Genomic DNA, 22,794 nt, shown 5'->3' with positions numbered 1-22,794 from the left:
TCCAAGGAATAAAAAGTCTGTACTCTTACTGTTTGTACAGAATCATGGAACAAAGTTTAAACAGACATCACGAAATGAGTCTCTCATGGTATCACCTTATTTCAAAAAGACACACAAGATATATGACCCTTTCACAGAGTTGGTGGGTGGCTTCCAGTCAAGATATTTTCTATGACAAGCAACGTTAAATGAAGCCAGAAGACTTCCCAAAGCTTATTCTTTGAAATAAACTTAGAATCTTGGAATTTATTCTTTGAACAAAACCCTACAAGTTTTTCTTAATGATTTTGTTTCAGCAGGTATTATATTGGCTAACTTTGTCCCTATCAAATTTTGATGAGAAAAAAATGCATATGGAAGGCACTAGCATCTTTTGAAGGTACATATTAACTGAAATATAGGGTAGGAACACACACACAAAGAAATTCAGGGTGATGCTGCTGAAAGATGCAAAAACATTAGAAAGCCTAGGAAACTGAGTGTCAGTCATGGAGAGAGAAGCACAGGTATTTTTAGACTACCTACAAGTTCGTTAAGAGAGATACCAAAAGTGTGTAAAGCAGAGAGACTTTGAAGCACAATATACCTCCTGTTCTTTTCAATGGAAAGACCAAAAAAAGAAAGTTTTCTCCTGAAGTAAATGGGTCATTCTGCATGCAACAGCTTATACAGACCCCTGCATACTTGAGATGCCTATGAATTAAACTTCTTTAACAACTCATTGACAGGCAAAACATGAAGCCCTCCCAATTGTCACTGTACCCCAACTCCCATTATACCTGATCACTGGCTATGCTGGCTGTGGCCAAAGGGAGATAAATCCAGTTATAGAAAGCAAAGCAGCATAGAAAAATATGCTTTACTATACTGTGATAAGACAGAAAATTAAAGAGGCTGTGATTTCTCCAAAAGCACGCTAAACTCAGCATTTTGCTTTCTTGTAAGCCACTCTTTTGAGAACAGAAAACATCACTTCTATTAACTGGCAATATAAGTACTAACCGGGGTTAAACCGAAACATCTTAATGTCAAATATTGAAACAATGATCAGCATTAAATATTTCACAAAATATTCACTGAGCCAATATAGAAAAGTGCTGCAGCCAGGAAAACTAATTCACAAATGTTTGGCTTGTTTAACTGCAATCATTTAATGAATGGCAGCTAAGTCAAGGAACAGTAAAGATTGCTTATTTTGTAATAACGTTTAGGTTACAAAAATATGGAAAAGATACATGTCAGTAAGATCCCGATTAGTTTATTTTACAAAATGATACAGGAAAAAGTCTTTGCATGATTTTAAATGTTTATGCATTGCATTTAGGTATAACTGAACAAAATGGCAAGGGATACAAATTTCAACAGTTATTAATTAAAAAGCTACATCAAAATATTTAAGTTAGGGCATAGCAAATAATAGTAACTAACTTAGGTGTTTAATTTTTCAACTTATTTTAAAATTCATATACTGTTAAGTTTAGACCATGGAGAAAAAATAAAGTTTTGCCTCTCTCCGCTTTTACAGAGAAACATCTGGATATATTCATCAAGATAATACTGCTGTCTCCAGCCCACCCCTGCCATGAATAGCAAGATTGCGAGAAACATTGATCCTCTCTCACCTGTCTGTATCACCGTGCATAGTAAGAGCTAAACCTGGAGATCCCACATTCATTTGAATGTGGAATTTCGTTAACCCTGTTACAATCCCATTCTTCATAACTGGGTTACAGAAAAACCAATGTTTTAATAAGACGAGGCTCTCCCAGGGCACTTGTATTCTACTAGATAATTCTGCAGGAGACAAAGGAGGGAAATGGAAGCCCAGGTGCTGCTCCCCATCTCACTACATCCTGTTTTTATTATTATTATTATTATTTGGCCTCTCACCGAAATCAGCAATAACCCGACATTTGACAATGATGATTACAGCTGCTGTTATGTAAAATATTTAGTGTGTTCTAAATATTAATTGTACAATCAAAAAGCACTGCACTTTAAACTTGGCGTTCCTGTAAGAAGCATTTATCAATTTGATTATATTAACTTTTCAGCACTGTCAAATTGAATCAGGCATAAAGTAATTTAAAACTCAAGACCAGCAAAAAGGCAACTAACATAATGACCGCAGAGTGCATATTGGAAAAAAAATATAGTACTGTTTAATCATTCCTTCATAAAATTAGCTCCTTTGTGACTATATATGTACATATTAGCTTAACTATAATACAATAGTATACTTAAAGATTTCATTTTCCACATTGGCAAATATGTGAACTTTTCCGAGAGTAAAGTCCAGTGGTGGCATTTTTACAGTTTTAAATTGCATGCTTTAACCTTCAGAACTTATGGGCTGTCAACCATAATAGAGGGATGGCTCGTCATCACTTATATCTGAATCATCTTCATCCACTTCACCTTCAATAACAGATTTTTTCCCTTTGCAGCATGACACAATTAATCCAATTAAGAAAACCTGTGAATTTAAATCAGTATAATGCATTATTGGTGATCAGTTCAATGGAGTAACAGATTTAGAGTCAGGCAACATTGCTGTGTATCAAATGATATGATAATTGCAATTATGTTAAAAGGTTCAGTTGGATTTATAATGACCTCCAAATAAGTTTACTTACTGCAATGAACGCCCAATTGCCAAAGTAATATGCAGCACTGAAGAACCAAAACTGGTGAAGGAACAGGTAAGTCCGAGTAACAGTGCATTCATCTGGAAGAAAAGAAAAGAACAAAACTTAAAAGTGTGCGGCAAAAAAATGTTATTAATTTTAGGGAATACACTGCTTTAAAAAGTCACAACTGCTAAAACATGCATGGGTTCTCTTAGAAATAAAAGACAGTTACTTTAAAATTGAAGGTACCACTATCACATAAATTTATTAAGTACTAAGACATTTTTTTTATTTCAAAGAAGAAATCAATGTTCATATTTTATACCAATACAGTTAGTTTTGTTTGATCAAACTCTTAGAATGCATTTACATTTTTCAAAACCTCATATGGACTCTTGCACTCTTGTATTTGAAGTGAATATGAAAATTGAATAAAACTCGCACCTTCCTATGAAAAGTGTGCTGGATTTTTTTTATTGGACATTGCTAGGAGATTACAATAAGGCCCAGCTACATCTCACAAGCAAGATTTGGTTTTTAAAAAAGGTAAAGGGACCCCTGATCATTAGGTCCAGTTGTGACCGACTCTGGGGTTGCGGCGCTCATCTCTACTACCTTCCTAAATTAAAGGGTACAATCAGCAGAACCAAGTGACATCTACCAAGTGTTCTACTTTCTTCTGCTTCCTTACTTTACTTACAAATTAAAGATATGCATATTTTCTTACAATGGCTTTCAAAGGAAGTTTACACATACACACTTGTTCCCAATTAAGCCATTATATGGGAAGAAAAATAACAAACTGTGCTATAAATGAACTTGTGGGGGCTCCCATTTTTAACACACCAACATGATTTCAGACCCCAAGCTATTGTTAAGCTACAACTTCCTCCATCTCCGATCATTAGGCATGCTGGCTGGACCCGATGGAGCCTAGAGTCTAATAATATTAATAATAATTTATTATTTATACCCCACCCATCTGGCTGAGTTTCCCCAGCCACTCTGGGCGGCTCCCAATCAGTGTTAAAAACAGTACAGTGTTACATACTAAAAACTTCCCTGAACAGGGCTGCCTTAAGATGTCTTCTGAATGTCAGGTAATTATTTATCTCTTTGACATCTGATGGGAGGGCGTTCCACAGGGCGGGCGCCACTACCGAGAAGGCCCTCTGTCTGGTTCCCTGTAGCCTCACTTCTCGCAATGAGGGAACCGCCAGAAGGCCCTCGGTGCTGGATCTCAGTGTCCAGGCTGAACAATGGGGGTGGAGACGCTCCTTCAGGTATACAGGACCGAGGCCGTTTAGGGCTTTAAAGGTCAGCACCAACACTTTGAATCATGCTCGGAAACGTACTGGGAGCCAATGCAGATCTCTCAGAGCCGGTGTAATGTGGTCCCGGCGGCCACTCCCAGTCACCAGTCTAGCTGCTGCATTCTGGATTAATTGCAGTTTCCGGGTCACCTTCAAAGGTAGCCCCACGTAGAGCGCGTTGCAGTAGTCCAAGCGTGAGATAACTAGAGCATGCACCACTCTGGCGAGACAGTTCGCGGGCAGGTAGGGTCTCAGCCTGCGTACCAGGTGGAGCTGGTAGACAGCTGCCCTGGACACAGAGTTAACCTGCGCCTCCATGGACAGCTGTGAGTCCAAAATGACTCCCAGGCTGCGCAGCTGGTCCTTCAGGGGCACAGTTACCCCATTCAAGACCAGGGAATCCCCCACACCAACCCGCTCCCTCCCCCCCCCAAAACAGTACTTCTGTCTTGTCAGGATTCAACCTCAATCTGTTAGCCGCCATTTAAGAATATCTGGAAGGCATCACATTGACTACCTGTCTTCTACGTTAACCATCCTTCAGCATTACTCCAACATGGTTTGTATTAAACTAATATGCACCCAAACTGGTTTCCAAAGCTGTTGGGCAATGTTCAGGGTCATAATGGGTACAGATGGGGGGTGGAGTAAGAGAGCAGGATTTGTCATGGAAAACAAGAAAAAAATAACTTGAGAATTTATTTCTCGTTTTTGCCTAGTTTGCATCTCAACATTGCAGAGGTTTCCCTTAAACTCACCACAACGTATTTACTACTAGGATATTTTGCAAAGTACTATTTAGTAGACCTGAACAAGAAGAGGACTTATAATAAGACAACCTGAACTGCTGTTGAAGAAGATTCTGTGAAGCTAGGTCAAAGTACAGATGTGCTTCTCAGACTATGCTGACGCAGTGGAGAGCAAAACCCTATGTCTACCAAGCCAGGAATCCCAGCAATATCTACAGAGGAAGGTGGGGATGTGTTTTCCAGAAAAAGTTTCTCTGGAGACTTGATGACTTTGAACTACAGGAGCAAATATGTAGGAATGATCGTTTGACACATCTGGCTTTGAAGTCTCAGTGAAAGAAGACGAATCCAGAAAAGAAATCTGTTAAGGAGGCCTTCGCAAGGAATACGGAATGCTTTACATTGGTATGAACCATGCCTGAATGTTGTTAGGGTCTCTTCTTTCAGAAGCGTATTTTAAGATCAGATGTAGAATACCAGATAGGCAACATTCAAAACAGCATTTAGGAGTTACAGTACTGTCCTGAAATGCAGAAGTTCATATATAGGAGCTAAGTCAGAAAGATATGGCACAGCATAATTTCATTAATACATGGTGGAAACATGCTGAAAAAGACTGTCACTTACTTTTCACATACTGAAACACACCACATAAAAGTGAGGCTCTTAACAGAAGGCTTAATGTAAGAAAGACTGGTATTTCTCCAACACAGATCTTAGACTGCAAGACTAATACCATTCACATATAGTATGTTATTCAAAACATTTCAAGCTTTCCAATGATTTCTATGTAACGAGCAGTATTAGGCAGAAGAGTGATTTAGTGTAGCAATCACTACAAAGTGGACATTTTCCCAATTAGATCTAATTCAACGCTGCAATTAGTTCTAGAGAACAGATTGGGTATCCCCAAGCAGTTCACTAACTCCTATTCTTGGCAATGCTACTTAGAACAAGTGCCCATTTAGATTAAGGAGAATCAAGTTCTCCTGAATTGCAAATTTCCATAACAGAGTAAATTTTAAACACCTTACACTCGGCAGTTGTGTCAGCTAGCCTTATGCTGTCATTCCCCACCCCCAAATGAAGAGGGAGATCTGCAATTTTTTTGTGTCTGGTCAATGAACGTGCTGGGCTCCTAATCCAGCTAGCCCCACAAGACCTCATTACTCCATTTCCCAGGATACTTTCAGTATCTTTGTGGTAACCGGAGCCTCATCAAACAAAGATTTCTGGCATAGTGGTCCTTTCATGAACATCTCACAACTATTTCATCATATGCAAGCATAAAAATACTACCCAAACGTTCTTGCTACAGAATTTTTGAGGGATGACTAACATAGTAAACTGACCAGGCCTTCTTGGTTGCAGCACCCTGTTTGTGGAATTCCAGCCCAAGGGATGTTCAGTTGGCATACATGTGTGTATGTATTTGTGTGTATATGAGAGAGATTTAGGTGAGCAGTTAAACCTTTTTGTTCTGCCAGGCCTTTGAGATTCTTGGTTTTGCTCTATTTTGTAATGCTCCCCATTTCTTTCGTATTGTATTGTACTGTATTGTTTATTGTGTATATTGTATTGTATTGTATTGTATTATTTGGTTTGCAAGACAAACTGAGAGCCAATTTGAGAGTTGAAATGTGAAAGACAAGTGATTTTACAAATAAAAGAAATCTAGAAAAGACAAAACCAAAATATAGGCATAGATCTAACTGGTCTGTGAAAAAGGTTTCCTACATTGTCAGCCACTATGGCCAATGTGAGAAAAGGAAATAAAACATTTAATTAGTAGATCAGGACAGCACATTTTTAGCACCATCTGCAACCCCTCCAGCTGCTCACCTGAATTAAAGAGTAACAAACAGACCTACAGATGGCTCTCTACAGTAATCTGACTAAACAAATTATAGTAGAAATTTTGGACCTGTTTGACCTTCATGAAATATCATAATGAAACATGACACTCGTTCAGTACCTTAGCTCTACACTTACAATGTCTTTGTTACTTCTCTAGAGCGGCAATAGTATTTGCCAGGCATTATGCAATACAACTCACGTCCTGAATTGAATTGTTTATTATGGTCACACACACCAAGAAAATTAAGTACACAAATTAAAAATACAGCTTGTAAAAACAGATGCATATAAATATACTTCTCTCTCTGAAGAAGCAGCAGCAGCAGCAGCTAGCAGTAAATTTCTCCTGATCGGCACTGAATGAGAAAAGTTTTTGAAACCCTACCAGCAATACAAAAGTAAGCATCCCTTAAGCAGAACAATACAGGCTCTTTGGGAGATTTTCCTGGAAGAGTTCTTCATAAACTGTACTATATACACTCACTATATAAGTTACAGTGCAGAGGAATATGATCAACAGAATCTATTGCTCCAGTTCCACAAAAACAAAACTGTTCATTAACCAGGATCATGTTGAATTGCCAACTTAACAGTGCAAAAGGCAGTACATTAAAATGAGCAAAGATAAATGCTCTCCTAAATGCAGAAACAGTTAATGTATGAAGATTCCATAATGTGAAGTGTATTAAGGTATAAAGGATTTGTTAGCTGCAATTCTCAGATCCTGTGGATCAAAGTCTACTAATCTTTAAACAGAGAAATGGACGTTCTTTAACCTATCATTTCCCAAAACTTCAGGAGAGAGGCCCAGCCTAAATGTCTTCTTTTCCATCTCTCATCCACTGACTAACAAAAGAGTCCAAGAGCAAAAGGAGAGAAAACTATCAATTTGCAATTTATTATTGAATGACTCTGAAAGTGACAACACATATTTCTGGTAGAAGCACAAGTTCTGCTATGTCATAAATATACAAGTGTTAAGGGATTTTATTGTGCAGTGGGAGGTTATCTTTCTTTTTGGCTTTCTGTCTGTACTTGGGATAGCTGCTCTGTCAAATGCAATAAAAATCATTTGAAAAAAATATGCAAGTGTTAAGTGTCTAATTTTAGCAATTAATTTTACAGATTGTTTGCTAAGATGCCAAAGAGTCATTATTCCATATTTTCAAGTCTTCAAGTTCTGCTAATGTTTAAAGATGTAGAAAATACACTTCAAAGCAGAAGCGAACAGAAGTGGAAGGTGACAAGGGGCAGGACCAGATTAAAAGAGCATACTGCTGCTGCCCAGCAGGTAGAATGAGTAAGAAACCAGAAATGAAGTGCATAGATGAAATAGTTCTCATCACTTTATCACTCATTTGAATAAAAACATGGCTTTTAGAAACTTAGCTGGTCAAAGTTTCAGCTTAGAAAGGAAAGCCACCAATTCATTGCAATGCCTCATATAGAAAAAAAGAATGGGGTCCACCTAAAACATCTCAAGAACTCCAAAATGAAATTGCTGATTTTTCAACAACAAATATCAATTTGCCCTCAAGATCAGCCTTAGTACCAGAGGACTAGAGAGCAGCCAAAGTAGCACCATCTAAAGCGGGGGGTGGGGGTGTATGAAATTTCACACAAGTTAACTTAATGTCTCAAACTAGTGGAAAGCACTATTAAAGATAAAATTATCAAGCATATGGAACAGTAATGAAACTGTGGTCCTTCAAATATTACTAGACTTCAGCTCTCGCAATCCCAAATGGTTGATCATGGTGGCTGGAGCTCGAGGGTCAAAGGTTCACCATCCCCAATACAGGAGAACTCTAGAAATGTGTTTAGACAACTGTATGGTGCCCAGGGCTATCAAAGGCTACTAAGTCATGATGGCTGAGCTCCCTCCTCACCTTGGTACCACCTCGCCTCTCCAGCCAGCTCCTCGGCACTCAGTGACTCAGGAGCTGCCAGCTCACCCAAGACTTACTGTATAAATCCATGTATAAGACAACCTCCAATTTTTGACTTAAAAAATGGGCAGGAAACATTGTCTTGTAGACGGGAAAATACAGTACATTAAAGTCTGTGGAAGACCTTCAAGTAGGTATTCAATGTTGCTAAGTTAAATTTCAGTGGTTCTGATAGAAGTATATTTAAGGTACTTTAACAATGTGTTGGAGTAGAATCCAAAGTTGTCTTACTTGCAGGGGCATCTGCATCACAAACTTTAGGCACCCACGTTGTCACATTTGTCAAGTGTCCATCCACTGTCATATTACTCTGTGTGGAGAGAAGATTGTTTCATTAAACAGTTATCATATGAATACTACAGATACATGATTTATTTTGTTTTGGCACAACAGGCTACAATAATTCTTTCCTTAGTTTTGCTTGTGAATGAGGTATTTGGGTTTCATTTACTATCAGAAGAACCACAACTAAATTTCAAATTGTTAATGTTATTAAAAGTTTTGTAAAGCAATCTGTAAGCTATTTATTGATTAAGACAGAAACACAAGAATCATCACACAATTTCAGGCAATGTCTGTCCAAAGAGGTTGTCCGTAAAGCAACAAAAAGACAACAGTAAAACATGTTGCGTATAGAAAAAGAACAAACTTTGCAAAATTATTGCAAAAGTAGTATTCCAGACTTCCCCAACCTGGTGACCACCAGATGTTTAGGTCTACAGATCCCCATCAGCCCCAACTATCACGGTCAATGGTCAGGGATGATGGGAGTTGAAGTCTAACACCATCTGGAGACTAACAGATTGGGAAAGAGATAAATATATTGTGGCTCAGGCCGCAGCATTTATTGGAACAGAATGTGTGAGTTGCTTTACTACAAAAACCAATTAAAATAAAACAAGCAAATAATATACAGTGCAATGTCCAATACATAGTTGTCATGGCATAGCTTCAGCATGGCCCCAGCTCAACTCAATTAACTGTGCTGCTAGAAGCTGCTAGAAGCCAGTTGAAAGATGCTGTGAGCTTGATCTGTGCTGAAGCAGTTCCATGGCTCCTTCAATCTGTTCCAGACTCAGCCCAAGCTTCCAGCATGTGTCCTTTGTGTTTTGGCATCACTTTTTTTTAACCACTGAAAATATTGTTGCTGTCATCCGTCTATCTCAGGACGCAGTGGAAGAGTGCAGGGATCCCTGGGAGTCCGGCCTTTTTCCATTCTGTATACATGACCAAGCCAGTGTAGACGTCACTGAGATAGAAGTGTGAACATGACGGGAATGTGGGCTTGGGAGAAAGTAGGATCTTCTATAGACTGAATATAAGACCTACTAAAACACTGTATTATTCCCACTTCAAAATGTACCTCATTTCCCCCAACACACAACAGATCTTACCAGAGATTGGTACTTTTGGCTTCCATACATAACATACTGAGGTGCCAAGCTGTATATCATGTAGCTGGTGTGAAGAACAATCAACAGTAGTATCATGCAGAGAAAGAGAAGTGCCTGTGGCCTTGTCCTCCCCCGTCTGATCTTGTACAGCTAAGAGCAAAAACATTAATATGAATTCCGCCAACATTATGCCTTGGGCAGACCTGGTCTTTTATTTTAAAATATTTCTGTGACACCTTTCCGAGACTTAAGGAGCTTACAAAAATTTTTAAGAACAGGATTTCTATTACTGAAGTACTAATTTTCTTGATATTGAAGATAAACCCTCTTAGTGCTTCACATTCAACTTGTACTAATCATTATCATTCCTACTTTTTTATGTAGTGCAACAGGAGAACAGAGGAAGCTGCCTTTACACTGTGTTAGGGCTAGTGGTCCATCTAACCTAGTTTGGCCTACTCTGACGGGCAATGGCTTTCCAGGGACTCAGGGACAAAGGCCTTTCCATCTTCTATTACCTATCTAATTTTTTTTTCATTTTTAAAAAATTGAAGATGCCACAAATTGAATTTGGGATCCTTAACATAGAAAGCAAATGCTGTACCATAAGAAATAATAATACTAATACTACAGCTGACACTGTAGTGGGTGGAGGAGTTTAAGAAATGTCAAATTGTTTAAACAACTGCTGTTTACGATCTAAAAACAGCCAAGCAGAGAGAAACAGGGGAAAGAAAGAATGAGAGGCAAGAGAAAACTATAGCAAGGGAGGAATGAAAGCAAATGCTAGTACCTGAAGTTCAAGTTATTGTGGATAGGGAATCTATCAAGGGGCTAGTTACATCAAATACTTCTCACTTTTATTTATTTTTACAAGAGATAATTGAAAGTGGGGAGGGAAGAGGGGCAATTTCACACAGGTGCTTTGGGAGGGAGTTCAAGACAAAAGCGCAGCAAGGGAAAATTGATGGAAGTCATCTGCAGGAACAAGAGAACTGTGTGACTGTGTGGTAGGACTGTAAGAGCAAACACAATTTTTACATGTCATTAGCCAAACCCACTCAAATGCCTTCGCAATGGACACCACAATCCTTTCCCAACAATGGAATGTTGTGGTAGAAAGGGGTCTCGCACTGCAATTCTATAGATGTATACTCAGAAATAAGCCACATTCATTTTGACAGCACTTACTCCCAGGTAAGTCAGTGTATGATTGCAGCCTTAAAGTATGAATTAAGAGTTTTGCCATATAACAAAATTCCCCCATTAGTCCATTTCACCAGCAAAATTTGAATAGCACATTCTACAGACTTAAGGTGGGCACAGAGCTTCAATCAAAATGAAACAGCATGGTGCTAATAGCTCTCTGGGCGGAAATGAGGCTAGGGCATCAAAATCAGAGAGGCCCTGAAGGAATATGAGCTGTGACTGCTATGCTGGAGCAGGAAGCCTACAATAGAGCAATCTATATATAGACACTTTTATCTTATATTTTTGCACAGAGCAAATCACTTTCAAATTGGGCATTTTTTAAAATTAAAAATCTTACTACTAGGTTTTAAAAGTTCCTTTTACAGCAAGCCTCACTTTTTAAAAAATGCCTTGTTTAAGATGAAATATATGTTTAATAGAATTAAACATGTTGAAGTGCCTGCAGGTAGTGAGCGTTTGGGCTGAGGCACTCAAGAAGATTAACAGCATAATAAGGCAATCAACTGTTAAAATACAACTTTCTGTATCAGATCCACAACAAGGAAGAATATAATGAGCAATATCCAATGAGGTGGTTCTGTGCACAATGGGGCCTTCTCTCCCTCTCTTTTTCCGGCTCATCCCCTAAATGTGTTCTGGGGTTTCTCTCACTCTTCCAGAGCTAATTTGGGGAGGGTATATGGGGCATGCAGAGAGAGATGAGATCTGTTTGGAAGATTTGGTTTTATACACTGTACACAGTGTTTAAACATTATACATACAGGGAACCCCAATTTGTGTAGGGGTTGCATTCCTTCCCCTTCCGCTCCCCCCATGTGCCGGTGGAGCACGTGTAAGCCTACCCTGCCCCCTTTCCCAACCACTTCCGGATTCCGGCAATGCACGCATGCACATTCTTGTGTGTTTGAACATGTACAAAATGGGCACTGCCTGTAGTTCCTTACATTCTCCATATGATGTCTCTATTGTATATGTATATAAAAAGGTAAAGGGACCCCTGACCATTAGGTCCAGTCGTGACCGACTCTGGGTTTGCGGCGCTCATCTCATATTGGCCGAGGGAGCCGGCGTACAGCTTCTGGGTCATGTGGCCAGCATGACAAAGCCGCTTCTGGCGAACCAGAGCAGCACACAGAAACGCCGTTTACATTCCCGCCTGAGTGGTACCTATTTATCTACTTGCACTTTGACGTGCTTTCGAACTGCTAGGTTGGCAGGAGCTGGGACCGAGCAACGGGAGCTTACCCCGTTGCGGGGATTCAAACTGCCAACCTTCTGATCGGCAAGTCCTAGGCTCTGTGGTTTAACCCATAGCGCCACCAGCGTCCCGTATATGTATATACACAATCACTATTGAAGTGGCAGCACTTCTGCAACACACCGAGTTTACTGAAAGAAGGGTAGGATACAACTGTAATAAATAAATCTCTATATATTTACCCTTATCCAGAAGAACCATATTCCCATGTTTCGAATTCCTGCCATTGAGGTGAATATAAAGTACATAATGATAGTAGTGATGAGGATATAATCAAGAGGGAAGACCTAGAAGACAAAAAATAAATAAGAGTTTAAATTTCATGAAACTCTTCCAGTTTAAAACACAATCGCTGCCATAATAAAATGACAGATCGGGGGGGGGGGGGGCATACCAGGGTTAACTGAATTTTGCCCCAAGATTACATCTAATATACCATGGGTAAAGACTTTCACTGGTACCTGAGACACTGTGCTTTCATTATACAAAATAAAAAGTCTAATCATCCTGGGAGCAAAGTTATGAAGTAAATGTGCAGGCACCTTCAAAGTAATTTATGTGAAATGAGCATTATTATGGTACAGAGGAATGTTCACTGTTGCTGGTGGAGGTATCTGCCTCAAATTTTGAGTTATGCCTCTCTGTGGCAGCCATTTTCTCACTGGCATCCTCAGCAGTCTCTCAAAATTCAAAATGTGCCCAGTGGCAATTCCAGTAATATACCCATGCCAAAACCCCAAAGGTCCAATTCACATGTAATGCCAAAATTAACCATGGCCTGTAGGAATGTATTTGCCTCTGTTTAAACAATAACCTTGTTTCACTGGAGAATTCACTGAAGAGTTACCATTGGCGTTACAAGCTTCCATTATCTTTTACTCACAGTTTGTAGAACGGGTAACAGCATATTCAATGGATTGGTCAAATTTGTTCCCAGGATTATAAATCCAGTGTCGATGCCAGCTGAGTGCAGTGCTTTATCCAAACTGTTGCAATTTCAAAAAAGAGAGATCATTACTTGATTTTTGAAAACACCAGCCCTACATACAGAGTACAGGAAACTCCTTGCTTCCAGGGGGTTGTATTCTGAGGCACCGCACATGTCGGTGGACCGTATAAGCCCACCCCACCCCATTCTGCCCTTGTTCCCACCCCACTCACTGCAAAGGGTGTGTATGCTAGTGGTCGAGGGCATGCCAAACGCATGCCAACAGGGGGCTACCTGTACTTTGTCCGAACTTTAGTGTCATAATTCATTCTGCAACACTTACTCATATTACCAGACCAACCTGAAATAATCCTGTTTCATCTCTTGAGTTGTATTGGGGTGAAGATTCAAAGTAAAGAAGTTCTAGCTAATGTGCACATAACTGAAGGCTGCCTCCACGGACAAACATTGCTTTGAAAATAATTCTGGCCATTTTGCCAGGACCCTTTCCATTCTTTCAACCACCGCCCCAAGACCTCAATTCCTTATTAGTGTGGAGAATCACAGGGGAAATATCTTTTGAGGAACCCATAAAATAGGAGTGAGTTTAGACAATAGTTTTTTTTCCATTTCATAGCCCCCCTGACTTCTCTTCATAGGCTCAAATCTAGTCGCAGAATATTAACCATTCCAGCCCACACACTTTGACTAGCAGCCCATATATTTTTTCACAAGGCAGAATTATGCACATTATGCCACTGACATCTGTTTTAAAAACTGAATTTGCTGCAAATTCTAGGTCACCTTTTCATAGGTAACAGCTGCCTACCTATACATATTCACTACCTGAATATCTCTATATTGCAAGCAAATCAGGAATGGTTCCCTAGAAATCTTTATTCAGTTAAGAGTGTATACAGGCATTCTTCTTTTCTTTTAGTTTTTCAAGATCAGTTCGAGCACGTTTTGCACAATATTTTACCTCAGTGTATATGATGATCATCAAGAACCAAAAGATGCAATGCAGCAAGTGCTTGCTTTGAGCGAAACACATTGCAATAAGGGAAAATTCGAAAGAGAGATGTAATATTTAATAAACTGTGTTCACTTCTGGATTTAAACCACTGGATTCATACCCACTCTCAATTTTGGGATGGTAAACAAGAAACATATTCACATGAAAGGTTAGCGTGAATTCCACTTTGCAAGTAATATAATTTCACACAGCCTCATTTTTAAATGTAGAAAGCACACTATAAACTTACTTGGACAAGAAGAGTGAAATAACAAACAGCAGGGCCACCAGGATAAAAAATATTCCCCAGACAATCTAAAAGACAAATTATTTATTTAGTAAAAACAAGTATATATTACTATAGCAGGGGTGGCCAACTACGGAGAGACTGCGATCTACTTTCAAAATTAAAATCTGGCAGTGATCTACCCCCGTTATCTAGGGGTTCAAGTCAAAGTTGTTGAGCTTTTTTCTCTTCTGAGGGAGGGTGGAACAGAAGCAGCCACTAACTTTGCAATCGCTGGCCAGAAGCCAGTGCAAGGAGAGGGGGCAGGGCCAGAAGGAGGCTAGCGATCGACCGCGATCTACCCAAACCTTGCAGGGATCGACTGATCGCAATTGACGTGTTGGACATCCCTGCACTATAGCATAAAAAATAGCAAACTGCTTTACAGTTATGTACACATATAATAAAAACACATACAAAATTTAAAATCTGACACAATCAACTATGTATTATGGAAATATGTATTCTGAATTGCCTGCATAAGCCTGGAAGAACAGAATAGTTTTCAGCAGAAGTTTAAAGGGTGAAATTGAAGGAGCCTGATGAATTTCTCCTGGCAGAGCATTCTACAGAGCTGGAATGGGGACACTAAATCCTCTATTTCATGTTGATGTCAAATGAGCACCACCAACTTGGGGAACAACCAACGACACTGCTGCAGACGATCTGGAGCTGGGATATAAGGGTTTAGATGGTCTCTAAGGTACCTTGGACCTAAGTTGTTCATGCTTTGTAAATTCAACGCTGTCACTGAATCTTGTTTTCTCAATGGCACCTATGGCTTGTACTGTATGGGTTCATTTTCAAGTACCATCAGAGAGGGCAATCCAAAAATGATATTTAAAAATAGATGTTATAAAATGATGAATACTTTTTTAAAAAAACCCACTGCAATGAGGAAAGCACCCCCAATACAATTTCTTACATGCATCTCATTAAATTGTAGCACATTAGAGTGGCTGGGGAAACCCAGCCAAATGGGCAGGGCACAAATAATAAATTATTATTATTATTATTATTATTATTACTACAGCAGACATGTAGCCCTTGCGCAAGCAGCTTTTAAGAACTTGCTAAGCTGTTCTACGGTCTCCACAATGGCAGACCCCACAGTACCATGCAGAATGAGCAAGAAGATTTTAGAAAATTACCCCCACCACTACAAGTGTGTGAAAGTGACAAACATTTAAGCAAAAATCAAAATGATGCAGTGTAGCTAAAATATCCCTTCTGTATATCTAAAGGTTCACACACATTGAAATTCAGCTGGCCACTGAATTTAAGAAATTTTACACTGAGGAGATCTGCTTAAGAGAAGTGTTTTTCTGAAACTACATAAAAAGAGTGGGAAAGCAACAAGAAGTCAAACCTACACACTTACACAGTAAAATAATGGCATGTAATAAAGACTGAAAAGTGTTGCCTGGCTTCTTGGCAATCTCGTTTTTTGTGGTTTTTTCCAAAGCAATATTCTCTGAGCAATTGAAGCCACAAGATAAATATATTCATTTAAAGATTGAGAGCACAATGTAAGACCTTTTTTCAAGATAAATTTTCAGTGGAAGCTCTTAATGAGCTGCAAATACCAAATGTAGAACTCCATATGTTCACTGCTATTCTCAACTGTTCACAAACAAAAAGTCACAGTATCTGTTTTGAAATGGGGGGAGGGGGAGAAATCACACAGATCAAATATCTATAACTCTAGAGAATGACCGCCACTCTCCAAGACAAAGTGTTTGTTTATTGTAGGAATATTCTGGGACGAGTGCATTTTGTGTTACGTGAACTACAGCAGCATAGTAATAAATGTCATTTCCCCCAATTTGTACTAGCTTTTACTTGCTACCTATCGGTGAAAAAATGAATGTTAACTAAGATCATGGTGCATTCCAAGCAGTGTGCTGGTTCAATTTTAGATCATGCAATTAAAAGGAAAACAGCATAGGCAGTATCGACGATAACCGGAGGTCACTTTGTAAAACTTTCCTACACAAATGTAAATTGTATGTGTCCCAAATTATCATCTACCCTCTATTTTTCCTGCAGGAAGATAGCCTTGAGTGAAGTGGCTCCCAATAGCTAAATGCAAACAGATACACAATTTTATTGCAATAAATTACAAAAGGGGATGTGGCATTTAACAGAAAAGGCTAACAGATGCCCTGAGAATTTACAAGCCCCTACTATGTGCACTTTCTCTACACATGGCTACCAGAAACTGAGACAGTCACATGGAACCAGGAAGCACACACAGACACCGCCCAATGCTCAAAAAACCCAAACTACTATTACAACAGTGGATTAAAGCTCAAGTTTGCATTTGATCAGCTTCTGCATAATTGCAACAGCAAATACCAAATGTAATAATAATAATTTTATTATTTATACCCCGCCCAACTGGCTGGTAGTTGGCATGCCAAAGAGAACTATGAAGTTCTACACGACAAGGAAACAGCATAGAAAGTTAACAGACCAGGCTTTTCTACAGCACTAAACTTTTGGTGCAAAACCAAACATAATTAGCCTGTATTCTACCTAATTGCCAATATGCTATTATGTGTTTGTGGTAAAAGCTTTCGTGCTGGAAAAGGTCCTTGAAGGATATTAAGTGTATGCTAACATGTAAGAAGCTACTACTGTGTTGTGTATATATACTAGATATCCAGAACACGTTATATGAAAAGAGCTCTAGGGAATGCTGAAGATGCATCCCTTAACCCTGGCTTTTGACATTTGAAATGTATATTATTAGGATTCACTCTTTTTAATGTTGTGCTTTAATTGTTGTAACTTACCCGAGGACCTAAGAGTGAACGGTAGGATGATGATGATGACGATGATGGGAATAATTTATTAGGTCTGACCTCCAGACTAAACACATGACAAGTGTGTACTCCTATAAAACTGGAAATACTATGCAGTTCCTATTCATCTTCAGTATTTTAAACAATCAGGATATTGCAAGGTCATTTTCTGATTGACTTGCATGTAACTTTTGTGTCTTTAGATATGAAGAGGGTATTTTTAAGATGAAAGAATATTTTTCTGGTGGCAATTCAACCCAGATATGCTGAAAGGATCTCTGATAGAAAGCATGCATATTGAAAACCAGAAGTACTTTCAACAGTATTCAGGTGTAATCCTGTTTATATAAGTTTAAAATCCCCAGTGTCTTCAGGCTTTTGCTTCTACTTCTGCTACATACCTTCATTTCTCCACATTCGTGCCCTGATGCTTTTCTAACTCTAAATTCAATTTGTTGCTTATTTGTTCATCCTACAAGTCTGTTCACACATTTCTCCACCTGTCTACCCATCTTAATTTGATCCACTATTTGTCCAATTTTATCAGTAACTTCAACCATAAATCTTGCTCCTGCTTCCAACTTAGTTTATATAGTTGCTAAATAGATTGTGACCCTGTGGCACTGCAAAACTGTCAGTGGCTACAGTCCTAAGCATATTTCAAAGGAACCTCATTTCCAAGTAAATCAACAGAACTTTTTAAAAAATCAACTTTTTTAAAAAAGAAATGATGTCACAATTATCTAGTGCTTATATAGTATAAATTTGTCTATCTTCCACATCTTGCTTTTACTTTTGAATCATAATACAGACAGCAAGTGATTCAGGAATGTCCAAATGATGCGTGATCACACACACGTCACCAAACCGAAAAGTAGCCCCCCGATGTCCTAAAGACATCATGAAAAGGGGCAGGGTGGGCTTACGAGCACTCAGCCGACGTCTGTGGGGGTTTGGAATGTAACCCCTGCACAAAACAAAACCCCTGCTTGTATTCTTTTAACTATAAAAAGGCAGAAATAGTTGAAAACTGCGCATATAATGAATTGGCAGGTTCACAAGAGACCTGACCAGACTGATTTCTAAACAGTATGTTGTGCAAACATTTGACAAAGACACATTGCTGTTAATGTTACAAAATATTGCAAGTATTTATTTATTGTTTACTAAGTTGATTCTTTGTTCCAACCTAGTGTTAAAACGGAAGTCCATCCAAGTAACATCACTGCTTATTTCCCCCTACATCTTGGCAACATAAGCACCATTTTCTATCATAACGGACCATTTCTGTCATTCTTAAAGACTTATTTGAACTTTAATTAGTATAATCCGCCCAAGAATCTTTGATCTAGAGTGTTCTAGTCTTATCCTGCTTACCAACAACCTGGGAAAGTAAAAGTATTGATTTTTGTTTGTTTGATTTGTTCTAAAGATGGATAGTGTGAAAAATGGATAGTGTGAAAACATGCATAAAACGTCTCAGATGCAAAGAGCTGCTTTAAGTGAGCCCAAGGTGAGCAGGCCGCATTTACCCACAGATACAGCAGATTTTGAAAGCCGTATCACAAATGGGCTATCAGGGTGAGCAAACTGTTACAGTGGTACCTCAGTTTTTGAACTGAATCCGTTCCAGAAGATTGTTCCGAAACGTTCAAGAACCAAAAACTCAATACAGGAGTCTCAAAACGGAAAAATCAATATGGAAGCCGCATGGCATGTTCAACTTCCGAGGCACATTCGAAAACTGAAGAATTTACTACCAGCTTTACGGCATTCGAAAACCGAAATATTCATCAACAGAGACATTCGAAAAGCAAGGTACCACTGTACTGCAATTACTCTTGTTTTTTCCTTGCTGTTCAGCTGGGGGGGACGACCTTGAGCACATGAAACTAACTGACCACTTCTTGTCATCGTGGTAAATATTTTTAGCCAGATAGAAAAAAATACCTTTAAAAAAAAATCCTTGTTTCATACTGTGGCAGCTACGTGTAACCCCCTGCCTCTAACCCGAGGTGGACAACCTATAGCCTTAGAGCTTTCATGGGGCCCTCAGTCCAAATCTCATGTTGGTGGCAAGGAGTGGAAAAAGCAGAGGGGAAGAGAAGGGGAGAGAGAAAAAGGAATGATCTACCTACCTCAGGCTCTGGGACCACCCATTACTGGCATGCATTGTCAAAAAAGGGCTTTAAATTTGTGCTCTAACCAGTTAGTGGCTTTACATAATACAGGTATACATTAAAAAAATATTTATGTGCTATACTTTACTTTTAGTGGCCTCATGGCTCCACAGAATCTTGTCCAGCAGCTCTTCTCAATATATTCCAGACGCCTCCCTCTCCTTCGAAGGGCTCTTAGCTTGTCCTCAAGCTGTTGCAGTGTCCGCCTATCCCGAGTTGGTAGAGGCCGGCCATCTTTGCACTAAAGGGGGGTGTAAGGGTGAGAACAAAAGATGTAAATCTTGAAGTTTGAGTTTGTATTTTTCCATGGTTGTTTGGGTTCTTAATTCAAAGATATCCAGTATCTCATTTTAGCAGCTATGCCATTTAAAAAGGGTTCCACTCAGTGGGGTTTTTTCTGTCCAGTGTATAATACCAGAAGCTTTGCTTCCCCCTGCTATTCCCGTCAGCCAAGCCTTCTTTGCCCATGCTGGGGCTTGCTTTTAAAAAAATGGCGGGAGAAGGAACGCAAAAGAGTGTGTATGTGTGTACGAAAGGTAAGTGTGCTGTGGCCATATTGAATTATTTTTCCTGTTACCAGGAAATGCTCTCTGTAATCAGACAATAGCATTGCTTTGCATGTAGGGAAAATCAATATTGTGTGGTCTCCACAATCAGAATCAGTACAGTGGTGCCTCGCAAGACGAAAAGAATCCGTTCTGTGATTCTCTTCATCTAGCGGTTTTTTCGTCTTGCGAAGCAAGCCCATTGATGGATTAGAGGATTAGCGCTATTAGCGGCTTTTAGCGGCTTATCTGCTGATCGGATCAGCTGATAAGCGGCTTAGCGGCTTAGAAAAGGGGGGGGAGGGGAAAAAACCCGCAGGAACTCGCAAGACATTTTCGTCTTGCAAAGCAAGCCCATAGGAGATTCATTTTGCGAAGCACCTCTAAAACGGAAAACTCTTTCGTCTAGCGAGTTTTCCGTCTTGCGAGGCATTCGTCTTGCGGGGCACCACTGTACTTGGCTGACTCCGCATAGCAAGCATAAGGTTGGGGGGGGCAGCAATGCCTGTACTCTAATTTTGTACTATGCCACATACCCATGGTCACCATTTTGTGCTATGCCATGCCCCCACAGCAGCAATTTAGCCTAATTTTTAGTTATGTGACACTCTATAAACACCTTTTTATGTATTCTTGATTTATTATCATCAACCTTCTAATAAAAAATGATCACAAATTCAATAAAAACGTGGGAAAGGGTGCAGGAAGTGGCGGAGTGGAAGAGGTATTTTACCATTTATCATAATATAAGTACCAGCACCAATTTAAAAACAACAACAACCAGAAAAGCACTATTCTATTCAATAAATCACTTATTCTAGTAAGCATATGTGGAGAGATATTTTTCTGATCTAAGAGTATCAATCCAATTATAAAGTCTCAAAAATGTCCTCTCTGCAAGTGCCTCACCGAAAAGTGTGTGTGCTTAGTACTCATATTTTTAGAAGTGTGAAAATTATTGAAACTTATAATACCACTGCCACAGTTAAATCAAAAGAACAGTATATAGCAGGAGAGGAGAGCTAATAGTTAGCGTTATATACAACTGTGAAGATTCATTTTGGTTATTTCAATCTCACTAGACATACATTACAGTATATACTTTTTAAAATTATTGATAATAATAATAATAATAATAATAATAATAATAATAATTTATACCCACCCTCCCCAGGCAGGGCCAGGCTCAGGGCGGCTAACACCAAATATGAATTACAATAAAACATAATAGAAGAAAAACCACCACCACCAAACAATTAAAATACAGCCTAAAATGCAGCCTCATGTTGCATGAGGTAAGGTGAGGCGACCGCCTCGGGCGGCAGGATGCACAGGGGCATATATTTATGGATATATTTATTCCCTCCTTGTTCCTGATGTAGACCTTCACTCACTCCTCCTTCTCTGGTGGGGAGGGGAAGGAAGGGGCACCATTTTGTGCTTTGCCTCAGGTGCCAAAATGTCTTGAGCCAGCTCTGCCCTCTACCCAATCTAAACATGTATTTCTAAAGATTTTAAACTGCTCACATTGTTAAATATCAGAGCAGGGTACAGAAAGCAAAAGATAAGATACATATAAGAGAAAATACAGGTCAAGTCACAGCAGTACAACACCTAATAAATGGATGAAAATTAAGAGAGCCTGTTTGGCCAGAGAGCTAAAGCTGTTAAAAATTAATATTTTAAGACAGAAACCCAACCAAACCTTTGATTTAATCCTTTGTATACTTTGCTCAACCTCTTCAATATCTTCAGTGTTTTCCAAGCGTTCATAACTAGCATTTCTTGTTCCCTTTATCAGGTTCAGAGGCAAAGCGGACATGCCATAAGCCTGGGTGGCGGAAATGCAAAGATGATTTTAATTCTCAATTGTAAGTGATCACCTTGAGACAAAACACTGATCAGTATCCTAGAACCAACACAGAAAGCAGTTGTTTTATTCATTTTCTGCCCATCAGACCAATCTCAGCACGATATAATGAATATGGTATTGGACTACTAGTGGATGCTTAGTTAGTCAAACAAATTATATACCTCTTAACTGCAACAATCTCTACCTCAATCATCTTAGAGATCAATGGAGGATGGAGGAGAAACTTAGCATTTGGAAGACAATTGACTATAGCTGGTATGAAAAACTGTAGCTACTTATTCAGACGTGCTGTAAATTTTGAGAAAGGAAGGTTACATTTTAGAGGCTGAGGAACTTGGCAAGCAATAAAGCTGCAAAGGGATACACTACAAGACTGGCAGTAGTCCATAAGAAAAATGGAAAATCTTATAAACAAAAAAAAAGAGACTGCAAAATTATACAAAGCAATAAAAATGAGGACTCTGTACATCTAAGGAAAGGGGAGAAAATAAAAAACTGGCAGTTTGACAAACATAGATAAAGTATACAAGTTTCTAGAGCAACAATTCTTTTTTTAAAAGTTGTAGGAGACGAGGAAGGAAAAATGAAAGACAGGAATGAGAGAACAGAAATTCCTTGTGGTGTAGTGGTTAAGAGCGGTAGTCTTGTAATCTGGGGAACCGGGTTCGTGTCTCCGCTCCTCCACATGCAGCTGCTGGGTGACCTTGGGCCAGTCACACTTCTCTGAAGTCTCTCAGCCCCACTCACCTCACAGAGTGTTTGTTGTGGGGGAGGAAGGGAAAGGAGAATGTTAGCCGC

General features: G+C 39.2%; 1 protein-coding gene across 1 annotated transcript in view; it reads right to left on the bottom strand.

Moving 5' to 3' along the window:
* Positions 1-1,126: 1,126 nt before the first annotated feature.
* LMBRD1 (LMBR1 domain containing 1) overlaps positions 1,127-22,794 on the bottom strand; it is a 46,548-nt gene continuing 24,880 nt past the window's right edge. Inside the window, exons 8-16 of the mRNA XM_082218316.1 lie at positions 21,829-21,954; positions 19,667-19,819; positions 14,556-14,620; positions 13,246-13,348; positions 12,545-12,649; positions 9,893-10,042; positions 8,730-8,808; positions 2,637-2,728; positions 1,127-2,476 (exon numbers count right to left, since the gene is read on the bottom strand). Coding sequence (XP_082074442.1) covers positions 2,357-2,476; positions 2,637-2,728; positions 8,730-8,808; positions 9,893-10,042; positions 12,545-12,649; positions 13,246-13,348; positions 14,556-14,620; positions 19,667-19,819; positions 21,829-21,954 — 993 coding nt within the window. The 3' untranslated portion in view covers positions 1,127-2,356. The remainder of the gene's footprint in view (positions 2,477-2,636; positions 2,729-8,729; positions 8,809-9,892; positions 10,043-12,544; positions 12,650-13,245; positions 13,349-14,555; positions 14,621-19,666; positions 19,820-21,828; positions 21,955-22,794) is intronic.

The sequence above is a fragment of the Podarcis vaucheri genome (genome assembly GCF_965113315.1).
Source record: "Podarcis vaucheri genome assembly, chromosome: 3".
Lineage (NCBI taxonomy): Eukaryota > Metazoa > Chordata > Lepidosauria > Squamata > Lacertidae > Podarcis > Podarcis vaucheri.
Note: the sequence above shows the minus strand (reverse complement) of the source record. Positions and strands in the feature narration are given on the sequence as shown.